This window comes from Astatotilapia calliptera, chromosome 13 (genome assembly GCF_964374335.1).
Source record: "Astatotilapia calliptera chromosome 13, fAstCal68.1, whole genome shotgun sequence".
Taxonomy (NCBI): Eukaryota; Metazoa; Chordata; class Actinopteri; order Cichliformes; family Cichlidae; genus Astatotilapia; species Astatotilapia calliptera.
The window spans coordinates 10,554,014-10,568,691 of NC_137434.1; the positions used below are offsets into that span (position 1 = coordinate 10,554,014).

At 41.8% G+C, this 14,678-nt stretch overlaps 1 protein-coding gene across 1 annotated transcript; it reads left to right on the forward strand.

Annotated features, from left to right (window-relative positions):
- Positions 1–447: 447 nt before the first annotated feature.
- On the forward strand, positions 448–7,325 carry btbd3b (BTB (POZ) domain containing 3b). The gene is made up of 4 exons (XM_026189324.2): positions 448–1,421; positions 2,338–2,428; positions 4,150–4,268; positions 4,942–7,325. Exons 1-4 carry the CDS (start codon positions 1,111–1,113, stop codon positions 5,972–5,974), a joined length of 1,554 nt encoding a protein of 517 aa, XP_026045109.1. The 5' UTR covers positions 448–1,110; the 3' UTR covers positions 5,975–7,325.
- The last annotated feature ends 7,353 nt before the right edge of the window (positions 7,326–14,678 follow it).

A 14,678-nucleotide genomic window follows, 5' to 3' on the forward strand; every position in this document is an offset into this window, starting at 1 on the left:
AAAGCAGCCCAGGTGAAAAATGAAGTTCAAATTCAACTGTTTGTGTAAATGTACGGAAACCTCATTTAAATAACGAGTGATTGTCAGACCACTCAAGAATTAGACAAATCCTGCCCTTAAAAAGCCCCTGTAACTTTACATTGTTCTTTTGCATTATAACATAGTCTCCATTTACTGGACTCAATGCTGCTGCTTCATGTAAAGGAACCACAGACAGTAAAGCCGGAGATAAATATATCATTGTTATGGGGCATGGCTGTCACTTTAATTGAGTTTAATTGACATTCACTATTGCATATTCAAGTATGTGCTGCTATAGGCTGCATTAGCCAATCATGAATGCTGTGTGTTGCCATTGGCTGAGCTCCGGAGAGAGCCATGTACTGTGCTGAGAGAGGGTGGGGAGTGGTGGTGGTAGTGGGGGGGTCTCCTCCGCCTCCTCTTCCTCCTCCTCTCTCTCTGCACTCTCTCATTCAACCTCTGTAGTCAGCAGAATGAGAGGCTGAGCAGAGCGGAGCAACACGGCATCCACGGCTACAGCATCCTGCAGAGGACTCTTGCTCCATGGAGGAGAGGAAGGGGAAAGAGGCCGTGTTGGAGAAAAACGAGTAGATCAACACATGAAAAGAGAGCAGAGAGGGGAGGGAAAGCACAGAAGGAGTAAGAGCGCGAAATGAAAGGAACTGATTAAACAGCGTTGTTGAGGACCACTGCAGCTATACTAAATCTGGAGCTGTCAGGCCAACCCTCAGCGAAGCAGTGAGTGAGAGAGGCGAGCAGAGGAGAGAAAAAGAAGTGATTTAGAGAGCTGATCTCATCACTCTGGACTAACAGGGATGGGACCCACAAGAGCCTCTCCGTCAGCAGATCAAACTTCACACAGGAAAAGTGCCTTTCAATCACCAGTGTGAACCTGCCTCTTTAGAGGAGAGAAGGGAGTTATTCTATTAGTTCCCTAAAGGTCATACAAACCTCGCACAGGATCTTTGACTGCTGCGCTGCTGAGTGCAGCTCAAGTCTCCGCTGTCCTCGCTCCCCCATCGCACCTGCCTGCTCCCGGTGAATGTTTTCTCTGCATGCACACTCACTGCTCGGCAGTTGAACACACTCATGGTCGATGCCAAGGGAAGGAACATGAAATGTCTGACTTTCTTCTTAATGCTTCCTGAGTCAGTGAAAAGCAAGTCAAGTAAAAGCTCCAAGAAAGGGAATGCGAGTGGCAGCTCCAAGCTGCCCCCAGTCTGTTATGAGATAATCACACTTAGGAGCAAGAAAAAGAAGAAGATGGCAGCGGATATTTTCCCCACCAAAAAGCCGGCATCCACCACCACAGTGCAACAGTACCAGCAGCAGAACCTCAACAACAACAACACAATTCAGAACTGTAACTGGCAGGGACTCTACTCCACTATAAGAGAGAGGTAAGGAAAATCTGCAAGTTTTATTAACATTTAGATCAAAAAGATGAATTGGACGATTAAATTTGAGAATGTCCCATAAAGTCTAATTGGTTTACTGAATTGCACCCGTCTTACGATTAAAAATGTACAACAAAACACTTCTACTAAAGTAGTAGGCGTGACGGGTGGTGCCTGTGTTTGTGAGTGCATGTAGGTTTGAGCAGGGGTGGGTGATATCTCTGCCCTGCCCTCCATCTGACAGGGGAACTCTGTTTACACCCTCTTTGCCTCCTGCAGACTTTGCCGCTCTGACACAACAGAGGGCGGACAGTCACAGCGAGTGCGTTTTTTTAATGCACAACAGGCGGAGGGCCGATCTGTACTAAAAGCAAAATATTTACCTTGGCCTATCAGTAAAGGATCCCAGCAGTCCAGCGCAAAATGTGTGTTTTCTGACCCGGCTTTGTTGTCTCTCCAGAACATCATGGGGCTGTTTACCCACCCCTGTGACATGTTCCACTGCTCAATAATATATGAACGCAGCTTTATTGTTGGTCCCATTCTTTCACGGTGGGGATTTTCCACTGACTTCATCATCTTCTCCCTCTGTCTTTATGTGGAAAGAATGAATAAAAGAACATAAGGATAAAAATGATGAGCTTTCATTGCTCTGTGCGAGACTTAAATTTTAATTTAAGCACCTGGCACACTTTGCACACTCATAAAACTTGTGTTTAGAGTGTTTAGAATAACAGGAAAGATCAGAGTAAATGTGATGTATGATATTTGGTTTAATTTCTGCTAAAAGCTACAATCCCTATTTGGTAAAAGGTTAAATTAAACAGAAAGAAAATCCTTAATGTGCCTTAAAATCACCTAATTTTCTGTTTGTACCCTCCTCCCGCTCCCTCCTTTTTTTTTTTCTTTCCCTTTGTAGAAATTCTGTGATGTTCAACAATGAGCTGATGGCAGATGTTCACTTTGTTGTGGGTCAGCCTGGAAGGACCCAGCGACTTCCGGGACACAGAGTAAGAATTTTAGCATCAAGTGAAGTTGCACTAAAAGGCTGGAAAATGAACAAACAAGCAGCCACGCAGGCTGGCCCATTGTTGCTCATATCATAGAAGCTTGAAAAAAAACATCTTTCCTCTTTGCCAGCTATAATGAAACTGATTCCTTTTGTGCTCCACCATCACTTCCGCACCATGTGTCTTTTCGAGACAGTCCTCAATTATTTATGTAAATGAGGCTGAAGGATGGAGGCACAGAGTGAGCGAAGGAGGAAGGGCTATCCTCTTCAGCGGTCGTTTCGCGCAGGATGGAGCGTCTTTGTCTCCGCTTTAGCTCAGCTTTTCATGAAAATGCTCTGCAATTACTCAACTTTTAATCAAACACCCCCAACAGCACACCGTAACAATGATCAGACGCAGAGTGAGGCACGTCCATGTGTGCGCCTCGCACCCTGCACAAACTTTTGTCTTTAACCGAGTATCCTTTAGGTTTGACGCGACAATGCAATTTCTAGTGTAAATACAGCTGTTGGACTGTTTAGTCCACCATCTGACCTCATTATTTTTTTATGATTAGCGCATAAATCATTTAAAAGTCATTTCTGCTGTTTGATTGTGATTAGAACAGTCGCATGAATTTGTAAGCGCACAAATTTCCACATCAACAGGCTCCGAATGGCTCTGCACGGGTCATTTTTAATGTTCTTTACATGGGACCAAAATGTGTAATCCATGAATGGTAGCTGCAATGCACTTTGTACACTTTAGAGCGCAGTTATGGAAGGACACTGACTCGACTGTGCTTTATGCTGAGGCATTATGGCAACGAGATATGACACTCAGTGCAACAATCTTTATCGTGTCCAGTAGGCAGGAGATTGAATATGCCTCATGATCTGCTTTTTGTTAACAGCTCTATCATAGTGGGATGGAGGGTGGAAGTAGAAACAGTCATTTATGTCGATATCTTTAAAAAAATAAAGAGCCGCAAGGTGAGAATAATATTATTCCAATATGCAGCGTATGGATTCTTGTCTCTAAACGCACATCAAAGAGCATCTGTCTTTCAGCTGACCTTGCTTAATGAAAATAAGCATGAATTTCAGAGTATGACAACAGCCACAAAAACAACGGCATTGTTTCCAAAAACCCTTAGATTTGCAAGGTTTATTTTCGACTAGTGCGCATGCAGTTCACTTTGGAGAAATTCTGTGTTCTTTATACCACCCACATATCCACCTACACACACTTGTGCCGCGCACACACACACACGTATGCACAACACAGGCATGAACACAGAGACCTTAAACTCAGGTTTAATAACAGAATTCATAGCATTGTCTAATAAACTATTAGTCACACAGTCATATTGAGTTGCATGTGATTTCATCATACATTTAGATGACTCATTAGTTTCAGAAATTGAACTTTTGCTGCACTCGGTTCAGTAGTGTCACAAGCAAATACAAGTCTTCTTCATTAGAAAATTGCATCCGTGCCCTGAGGGGACACAGTAATTGTCTAAGCAGCGCTGAGAAAATCAACAGGTGCGATTTTGCCAACGCACAAAGGGATTTGTGTTGTTACGTGAATGCACTGAGATTCCCCACTTCAAATAATCTTCCTCCATTTTCCAGATGTTAGTACATGTCACATGAATTACACTGACGTCACAGATAAACTGTTTTCATTTTGGTTTTTCCCATCCGTCACTCTGTTTTCTTTGCTTCTTTCAACAGTATGTGTTGGCTGTGGGCAGCTCGGTGTTTCATGCCATGTTTTACGGTGAACTTGCTGAGAACAAGGATGAAATCCACATACCAGATGTGGAACCGGCAGCATTTCTGGCAATGCTGAAGTAAGGATTCTCTAAATTCTTCCTTCGACTGGGCCCGTTGACCTCGTAGTGCTTTAGTTGAACAAGCGGTCCATGGGTAAAAAAAAAAGAATAATTTGATAAGACTGATCTGTATCTATTTCTCTGGCAAATCTCAGATAAAACTGTTAAGTAAGCCTTGACAGACAAATGAGATGAAGTGTTCTTTATATATCTCAGGGACAGAATCTATATCTGTCTGTTGTACTTGTTCATTTCATTATACTTTCAAATTTTCCTGTTGAATCCCAGGATATTTTTTCTACCTCCTCGTTGCCTTCCTTTCATCACTTTTATTTCTGAGTTTTGTTTCTCTGTCCTTGCAGGCAAACTGTGATAGGTGGTAGACACAGACGTAGGAGGAATACTATTATGTTGGCCAGTTTGATAAGTTTGCGCTGCGATTTTTTTTTATCTGGCGAGAATCTCGTTTCGTTCCTCTCTTAAATATTTTTGAACAGATACAGGAAAGTTTTGCTTACAGCACTTCAATGTCAATCACTTTCAGTCATAAGAAACTAAAAATAAACCTCAAATGCATTATTGTTTGAATCATGTCATCTAAATTAACGATCATAGAAAACACATTTACACCGTGCCGTTTTCTTGTCATTTCTCCGGTGTTTGCTGAGAAATTCCTATTTTATGTCAACAGGTACATTTACTGTGATGAAATTGACCTGAGTGCTGACACAGTGTTGGCCACTCTTTATGCTGCCAAGAAGTACATTGTCCCTCACCTGGCACGTGCCTGTGTCAACTTCCTGGAGACCAGCCTGAGTGCCAAGAACGCCTGCGTGTTGCTCTCTCAGAGCTGCCTGTTCGAGGAGCCAGAGCTGACGCAGCGCTGCTGGGAAGTGATTGATGCCCAGGCCGAGCTGGCGTTACGTTCAGAGGGCTTCTGCGACATTGATGCCCAAACCCTGGAGAGTATCCTACAGCGGGAAACACTCAACGCTAAAGAGATAGTGGTATTTGAGGCTGCACTTAGCTGGGCAGAGGCCGAGTGTCAGAGACAAGAGCTCACCTCATCGACTGACAACAAGCGTAAGGTTTTGGGCAAGGCCATGTACCTGATACGTATCCCTACGATGGCTCTGGATGATTTCGCCAATGGAGCAGCCCAGTCGGGCGTGCTGACGCTTAATGAGACCAATGACATCTTCCTATGGTATACAGCTGCCAAGAAGCCAGAGATGCAGTTTGTCAGTCAGCCTAGGAAGGGCCTCACCCCCCAGCGTTGCCACAGATTCCAGTCCTGTGCCTACCGAAGCAATCAGTGGCGCTATCGGGGCCGCTGTGACAGTATACAGTTTGCAGTGGATAAAAGAGTTTTCATTGCTGGGTTTGGACTGTATGGATCTAGCTGTGGCTCAGCAGAGTACAGCGCCAAGATTGAGCTGAAACGTCAAGGAGTACTGCTTGGACAAAACCTCAGCAAATACTTCTCTGACGGTTCCAGCAACACTTTCCCGGTGTGGTTTGAGTATCCGGTCCAGATTGAGCCAGATACCTTCTACACCGCCAGCGTGGTTCTCGACGGGAATGAGTTGAGCTACTTTGGACAGGAAGGAATGACAGAAGTACAGTGCGGGAAAGTAACATTTCAATTCCAGTGCTCGTCAGACAGCACTAACGGCACTGGGGTGCAAGGAGGGCAGATCCCAGAACTTATCTTCTATGCTTGACGAGACCTGGTTAACCTTCTGGCTGATTCTCAGTGCACTTTTGAAAATGGAAATGTATCACTTTGTGCATAGTGTCACCTTCTGTTATTTATTTTTGTCACTATTGTGCAGGAAAAAAAAAATCAGATCTCAGACCTGTGAAAGGGTCTTATGTGTTTTGGAATTTAGCAAGTGGTCCACTTGAGTAGGACCATATATTGTATATGTTTCAAGATGTGGATTTACACAAATACACCAATGAACTGGTCTTAACCTCCCAAAAAACAACAAAAAAGCAGACATCTTGCACTAAATGTGCCTGTAGATAGTAATATATTGTACATTCTGAAATGTATATATAATTCCACAACTGTGGCCAGTGCTGCCCACAAAGAAATCATATATAATGAATACGCTACAGTATGTTTATTATTTCTATGCTTGCATAGAAGGCACATATAGAGCAGCAATACTTCACATTCTACATTGTATGATGAACATTTCATGTCACGACATCATCGGCATCACAAAGGAAGTGAAAGTGGCTGTGTGACATTCAAAACCAACACCAAATTTCAAGTCACGATTCCATCAAAAAAAAAAAACAACAACAACAACAAAAAACGCACTACTGATTCCTGTTGTATGTACGAACCATTTGAGAAGTTTCAATCTGACTCTTGATTGATTCTTTGACTGTAGTAACAGGGCACTTAATGAGGGCTTAAGGGGTCTTAGATTAGGGAGCACTAGATATAAGCCACACAACCCCTCTGTAGCATGTTGCTCTACACCTACACCCACTCCACTGAGGTTCCATTATCTTTACAGTTAACATTAGGACTTCTGGCTACTCACTACTACATGGTAGACCAAGGGATTTCTTTGATTTTCTATCTAAACCTGTCTGCACTGGAGTACTTACAGCATGGGCAAAGCGGCTCCATTTCATCTGATGTGTACTACTAATTGTTCTGGCGCCTTGGTTTTGTTTACAGTGAAAAAGATCAACATTGATTCTGTGTTAGAAGCCGTTTATGGACTTTTACTTCCCTTAAAAACCCTGCGCACTCTGAACTGCTGAGCACTCCCTCCCAATGTGATCGTACAGTATCAGTATTTGCAGAAGCATACTGTACATGCTACAGAATTGCACTGATGTTGGTTTGTAAATGAATTTGTTTTGTTTTACTCCAGCGAGGGAGTTTGTTTTGATTTTATTTTCTTATTTGCTGTGCTACTGAATATTCGCCTGCTGATGACAGTGGACGGGTAAACTGGTGTTCATGTCCTGTGTTTACGTGCTACAGTGCTGGGAGACCGACGAATGTGTATGGTTGTTGATGATGGAAATAAACAAAAAGAAGTGGTGCGTGCTGGCTGTGTAGCCCATCTGTAAAAAGTGATAAAGCTACGTACTTTGCCTGAAATTAGGAGGGGCGACAGATGATGCCCATCGGCACTGCAGTGATTTACAATGCCAAGAAGAACTCTGTTGATTGATGATGCCTGTCTTCATCCAACTTTTACATCCTGTCTGTCAAACTAACTCCGTCTCCTGATTAAACACGCAATATTACACCTCACAGCTTAGCCAATATTGTATGCCATCTTGCCTGCCATTATAAAGAATGGCTCCTTAAGGCCATCACATCTCATGATTCAAAAGATAGAAAACAAATCGAAAAACAATCTCAAAGCACCAAAGTTTTTCTTTCACAGCTTGGCTGCTTGACCCAGAGTTGATCTTGAAGCATCTGTCTCCTGAGATGAACCCAAAAATTTAATAGATGATAAAACAATAAAGTAAAGGCAGATTTTTAATTCTCTCCGATTGCCTGATATGCTATAAAACTCCCAAACAAGTGTCATTGGTGGAATATATATAAGCAAATCTTTGTGAGCTGTGCATTCAAAATGATAATCCCTCCTGGGAACTCAGGGCAGGTACTTGATTACAAAGGCACTCGATAATACCGGGACTAGGTTTGACACTGGCAATGAGCATAAGGTTCTTGATGAATTGAGCTAAATCAGTTGGGGTTGCTTGGTGCTTTAGTGCAATTTTTCATGACTGTGGCACTGATGTTGTAAGCAAAATCATTAATTGTATTAAAGGAGGTCGGGGACTAAAATGTGCCAGGACTCCTGGCCTCCATTCGACACACACACACACACACTTTATAACTGTGACAGATCGGCTGATGAAAAAGACAATTCAAGTACACTTTCGATTTCGCAGAATGTTAATTAACATTTATAACACAAACAACCCCAGTGCAGGGATTACTGAATTCGTGTCACCTTCGATGCAAAAGCAAAACCCCCACATCACTGGAGAGAGCTCTCCTCACTTTGTTCTCCTGGAACAGCAGCTACTCAAGCCCATCAATTTGCTTTTTTTTTTTTTTTCGGAGTTATTCACAGTCAGCTCAGATGGCAGGAGATCTGCCAGAGGCTACCAGCTCACTGCCAGAGCTGCGGTGGGAACACCTCTGCTCTACGTGGCGCACATTACCAAAAACGACTACTGGATCAATAACAAGACTTCAATCAGCAATTGAATCAGGGGTTCTAATTACTCACAATTGCACGCTATATATTTCAAAACCCTCAAAGATATAAATCTATCACGCACTCCTTATGCGCTTAGGCTATGTTTAATAAAAACAATATTTTTATTTTATGGGAGGTGACAATTACTATGGGAACCCATTTTAATTATAAGAATGAAATGCAATTAAATCCTACTTGGCCAAGAATAAAATGCATGGTTAGGCCTCTAATTAGGATGACTTTGTCAATAGAGGGAAACATATCACTGATAAGCAACTCAGTACTTTCATCCAAATAAGCAAACTGCTAAAAAACAATGCTGGATAAGAACTTGCTATATATAGATATATATATAGATATATATAGATATATAGATATATAGATATATACACACACACACACACAGTAATATAAATGCAGAACATTGACTGTAATTTTCAAAACAAAAATTTAAAAACACGGTTCAGCGTGGGAAGGCAAAAAGGGAAAACGGGGGTTGGTGGGTATTGACTCAGACTGGGCACATATTGCCCAGGAAAACCTCCCGGGGTTTAATTACTGTTCAGTACAAATTAAGGATGAAAAGATTCGGTCTGACTTGAGGGAGAACTGTGGATTACCATTGATCAACATTCTTAATGCTCTCTAAGATTGATTGTTTCAAGTGCAGATATGCCTGAGAAACGAACCAAAAGGTCATGCAGCATTTAAGAGGGATGGTGCTGTTTTCTTACTCTTCGCTCGCTTAACATGCCTCACCAAAAAGATCTCCTCATTGACTTTTGTGAACGTTAGTGCAGTTTGTAGTGTGAAACTATATAGGAAAGAAAAGCCTCCCGAACCCACGCCGCTGGGAAAAAAAAGACAAAAATAAAGAAAAACAGCAATTCAAACATACGAGAAGGAAAGAAAATAGCAAGAGAAAGCACATTGAGTTGTGGCACCGCATCAAACATTGCTCTGTTCACTGCAGGCAATCACATATCCAATCCTCGACATCCTGATAATTTCCATCCCAGCAAAATGTCAATGAATTAATAATGGCCAAAGAGAGGAGGGAAACACAGCTGTGGGTTTAAAGAATTCATCAAAGAAAATGATTTAAAAATATGTTTTTTAATTCAACAAATCTCTCAGGAAATCCTCTTTTCCCCTACGTCCCCTTAAACCATATGTTAGACAATGTTTAAAGAGCAGGTTGTGTTTCACCACATACTGCCCGATTCTAGGTGCAAAAGCTGCCCGCTAAGTGTAATGAGAGCATTTGGCAAAGGTTACAGCGAACTGCTTGTAAACCTGACATAAAATAAGGGTATCTGAGCCCTCGACTACCCTTACTGGTCTAATCTCAAACTACTGGCAGGAAGTCAAACAAGGAGGAATGGAAAGGAGGCAACAGAGGCAAGCAGCAAACGTGGTCTGACTAGTATTCAAGTAATGTGGTCATTCCCTTGGTGATTATCACATAGATTATCAGCAAGCAGCCAAAGTCGTAATTAATCACAAGCCAGAATGGCAAAAAGTCACGAAGTTCAGATGGAGGATGCGGGTCGAGGCAGGCGTTTGACTGATGATAGTTGCTGTCACTTTGTAGCCATTCGCAACCCTGTGGTGCTGAAGACCTGCAGAAGTGTAAGGGATATCTCGCCAAATAATCTCCTGTTTCTTAGCTGTTGCTTCCCGACGCACATGGTTGGGATGCACTGCAGGGCCCCAGTGGGTTTCATTTATCTATTTATTTATTCATTGCCACCAGACAGAGCTAAATCGCTTCAACAGGCCAGGATGTGGAGAGGCCACGTTTTATGTTAGATTAGCCTGTTTATAGGGATGTTGCTCTGCTCCGGATGGATCAATACAGCTTGGATTTCTGGAGGTAAGTGCTATATGTGTATCAAGTTAATTATGATTGCTGAAAAGAGTAGAAATGTGCTTTTAGTGGACAATGGGAGACACAGAGCCTATTCAAAGTAGGCAAAAATAACAGACAACAGCGGCGAGTGTATCAGCGACACGCTGGAAGCAAATTTTATTAGTTTCCAATGGCGCGGAGGTAAATACCTGTTTATGTAATTGTGTTTCTCCTATGAAACAGGATCCCAGAAGGTATGTGAATGCTGCAGTTGGCCAAAAAAGAAAGTAGTTCTTTCACGGGCTCTGAAAGCTAAATTTGTTGGTGATGCATTATGCTAATCAAGCTATTTATTCCCTCAACTGTGGTTTCGTATACCTGTCACCCACAGCCATTACAGTAAGCCTGATCAAAACCTTGAATGTTGGCAGCTTCCCACCGAGAGAGGTGATGTGGGCTGAGCATGCTACTTTTTTGTGTGTACTCTAGAGCCTCTATTCACACTGAAGCATGTCCTCTAAGGCAGCTCCGTGGCTTTGATAGTATGGAGTGAGAGGGCCCTCCTCTCCCCAGGGTCTGATATAATGAGAGTAAGCTTACTAAACATGATCTGCAGCTCTCTCAAATAAGCTACTCGAAATGGCTCGAGTCTGAAACAGTACAACAAACAGCGCTGATTCATTTGTACACATGCTCTCGCTCTGTCTCCTGTGCGCCGCATGGGGGGTTGGGGGGGTTGGAGGGCTAATGTGTTTTAATGCGTGGCAGAGAGAGAGCAATGGAGAGATGGAGAAAGAGTGCAGAGTGGCACAGTAGTCTAGCTTCATGTGCATCCATTCAGAAGTCACACAAGAAATCTGGATTTCCAGTTTAATTATTTCCTGCATGCACAAAAAAACAACAAAAAACTCCCCAGAAAATCGTGAAGCGACAGATTTTAAATGATTGCATTCGCGGTTTGCATTTGTACACACATGAATAGAAATATTCTCTGCAGTTATTGTCAGGGTAATAGTTTAACGTTGCCATTTCTCATATTCGGTGATTATCTTGTTCCAGGATCTTATCACCTGGCAGCGGGAAGCCTGGTAATCAACAGAGACATTATACTGGCAACAAGGTATTTCTTTTGTCAAACAAATCAGAACTATCAAACCATCTGGGAGTCAGCACAATTTAACAGTATCGCTCGAATACATTTTGTATCCCTGAATATCCTTTTACAGGAGTGAATTATATCCACTGAATGCCCGTTTTTCTCACTATTCAACCTTTAAGTGACCGAACATTTTCCAACAATGGCAATTTTCATCTGAATTATTGGAAAAAGTACAATAACACCTATAGAGAAGCCTAGCCTTAACAGCCTGCTTTTGTGGCCTAATTTAAGAAGTGGAGCGCTGCTCTATCTCCTGCTCCTCTGCCCTTTCTTTATGTCCTGCTTACTGCAAGAAGCACCAGTGACTGGGACTAAAAATCTGTGCGATTAGCAGTTCAAAAAGGCATAACATAGACAAATATGGTCTAATTTCAAAATCTGGTGTCATACAATCCATTTGAAACTTTGAAGCATCCAATCAAAGAGAGGATTGGGAGCAGTACACCCGCATTCCCAGCTGCTCCACATTTACGTATTGTGTCTACACGAACATCCTCGCAGCTGCACGATTCGAGCCTTATTGTCAAGCCGGTGATGAATCCGACGTTGGCGAAGCAAAGGATCGCTTCTCGTCTTAGCGTTAACGCAGATCATTAGTCGCAGCTGCCTCGATTGTCAGGAAGAAAACCCGTTTCAAAGCTGTCATAAGTTATTTCTTTGTGTCAAGTCAGATGAAAAATGATATCAGCAAGGATTAAACGCACAGCGATATTCAATTATTGCACTTCACCAGATGTCTGTCAGAATGGCAGGTAATGGGGAAAATTCAGTGTTATACATCATTCCAGAGATTTAGAGCATCTGCCATCAGCGTACATCTGACCTAACTAAAAGTATTTTTTTTCCCAAGGTTTTTTTTTTTTTTTGAGTAAAACTTGAAACTATTCCCGCTCTGCCCTCAATAATGGCCTCAATTTAAGCTTTGCTGTGCCTCACCTTCCTCCTATTTTCACTTCCCTTTGAGATACCAAAGCTTTTCTCTGTGTGAGCTGCTGGAAATAATCACAGGACATGAGATGAATGTGAGTGTTGTTTGTAGAAGTTTTCCTCCTTGACTATGTGTTTTGTATTCTCCTCCTGGCTGTCTACCCTTAGTTTAATGCGTTATTTATGCTTTGTACAAAAGAAAGGCAGGTGACAGCTCTGATAAATGCAGGCCTTCATACTGTAGGACCTACAAAGACAATGCAATTACACAGGAAAGACATATAAAGAGCATCAGACCCTGACTTGAAGTGTTCATCCCATGAATGTGAGTAATGCATGTTTACTGTATGCTGGCAGGCAATCATACATGTGCACAGAACAGATGAACAGATGCTTTTTCACATGGTTGTAAAGGACTGAACATACTATATGTAACTGTCAGATTGTGGGCAGATGTCACTTCAGCTGCATGTCAGCTGAACCCACGATGATGTCATGCTTGTCAAGTAAAAAGTACAAGTTGGACGAAAGAAAATAAAACAAGGAGTAAAGTGAGATCTAAATTTATGTTATGAACGTTTTTCAAACTCTCAGGTTTACAGTATCATGGTTAAAATTACTGCAAAATGATTGTTATGCCCGTCAAACTGTGCTATCACTGGCATTTATCATAGATTCAACTTGAGAAATGGCAACAAATGATGTGTTTTTGTGACAGGCTGCTAGTACCAAAGTGCCTAAAGACACAATTTAAAATTGGTTCTTTGCTAAGTTGTCTGTCATGCGTAGACAACACTTGCTCATCCCTTGAGTTAGGGGCCTTTTCAGCGATGCTTCAGTGATTCATAGGTCAGTCTTAAGTGGGTTAACAAACATTAATTCAAAGCATCTCTCTGAAAATGGTCAGGAATAAGGACCGGATTGAACTTTGAAAGACCTTTAGAAAGCCTTGAGAACTACTCATGACATTTAAAAAATATAAGAAAATCTGGCTGTTTGGAAACAAAATGTAAAGAAATAAGGGTTCAAAGGTTTTTCACAGTACTGTATACAGTATAATTACTACTTGTAGATTTGCTTCTGCTTATGGCTTCAACCTAACAGAATGAATTATTTGGATTCTCAGTATTGAAGAAGATCTTGTCCACCCAAAGGCAAGACAAAGTCAATGCAGTCATGTGTAATATCTACCAAACAGCAATGCATCTTGTTCCACCATAGTATCAATTCTTGTGTTGTCACCCAAGGCAGCACTAAAGCAAGCAGAGCAAGAACAAAACATCTGCCAGCATCTGCTGCTGAAATAGAATTGCCGATTTCAGAATTAGCATTTGTGAATAAAGGTGAAAAAAAATGTGCACAGTCCAGAAATGTGCATCGGTACAAGGAAAATGTGAGCAATTAATACTAATAAAGTACTTTTTCCCCCCTTTTTAAAATATTGGGATCATTGAAAAGGCGCATCCTGGAGTTTCTTCTCTTACACATTTTCTGTATTCTCAGTTTTCCATTACACTAAATGGGTTTTAAAGCAAGGTTGCCAGCTCTGAACATCTCCCCCCCTCAGCATCTTCCCATCTATCCCTCCAGTGCACAGAAAAGCAACATGAAATATCAAAAGGCCAAAGACGTCAGAGCTCAAGAGATTGGAGTGGAGGGGATTTTCCTCCAGTGTGCAGTGCTGCACCTCCAGCAACACCGAGGAGGAGGGGCAGCTGGAATTTCATTTCTCAAAGATGAAATCCTTTTCATCATGCCTCTTTTGCATAACAAAGGTGTATAAAATTCATTATATATAAGTGTAACTGTAAACCACCACAAGAAGATTACCCCAGAACACTCGTCTATTTTCGGGAATGGAATCAAACTCTGTTGCCATTGCCTTACTCAGGTTAAAAATATCACCACCCACGACCGCCACCAATGTGCATGAGTCACTAACCACACATTTAATGTGATTAGAGTGCTCATGTAATTTCAAAAGTAATTCATCCGGTGAATACAATATGTGAGGATGACAGCCTACTATTTCTTGATGTTATTCATACCTATTTGAATACATCCTTTTAACATGCTATATCATTAAAGCCTGATTAACCAGTGACTTGTTTCTTTCTGCCTCACACGGAGTTTAGTCAGGCACAGAGAAGAGGCTGTAGGTTTGCAATATTTCATCAGAGGTATATTAAGTTGATAAAAGGGATGGGATGAAAAGAAGGACCATTACTGCT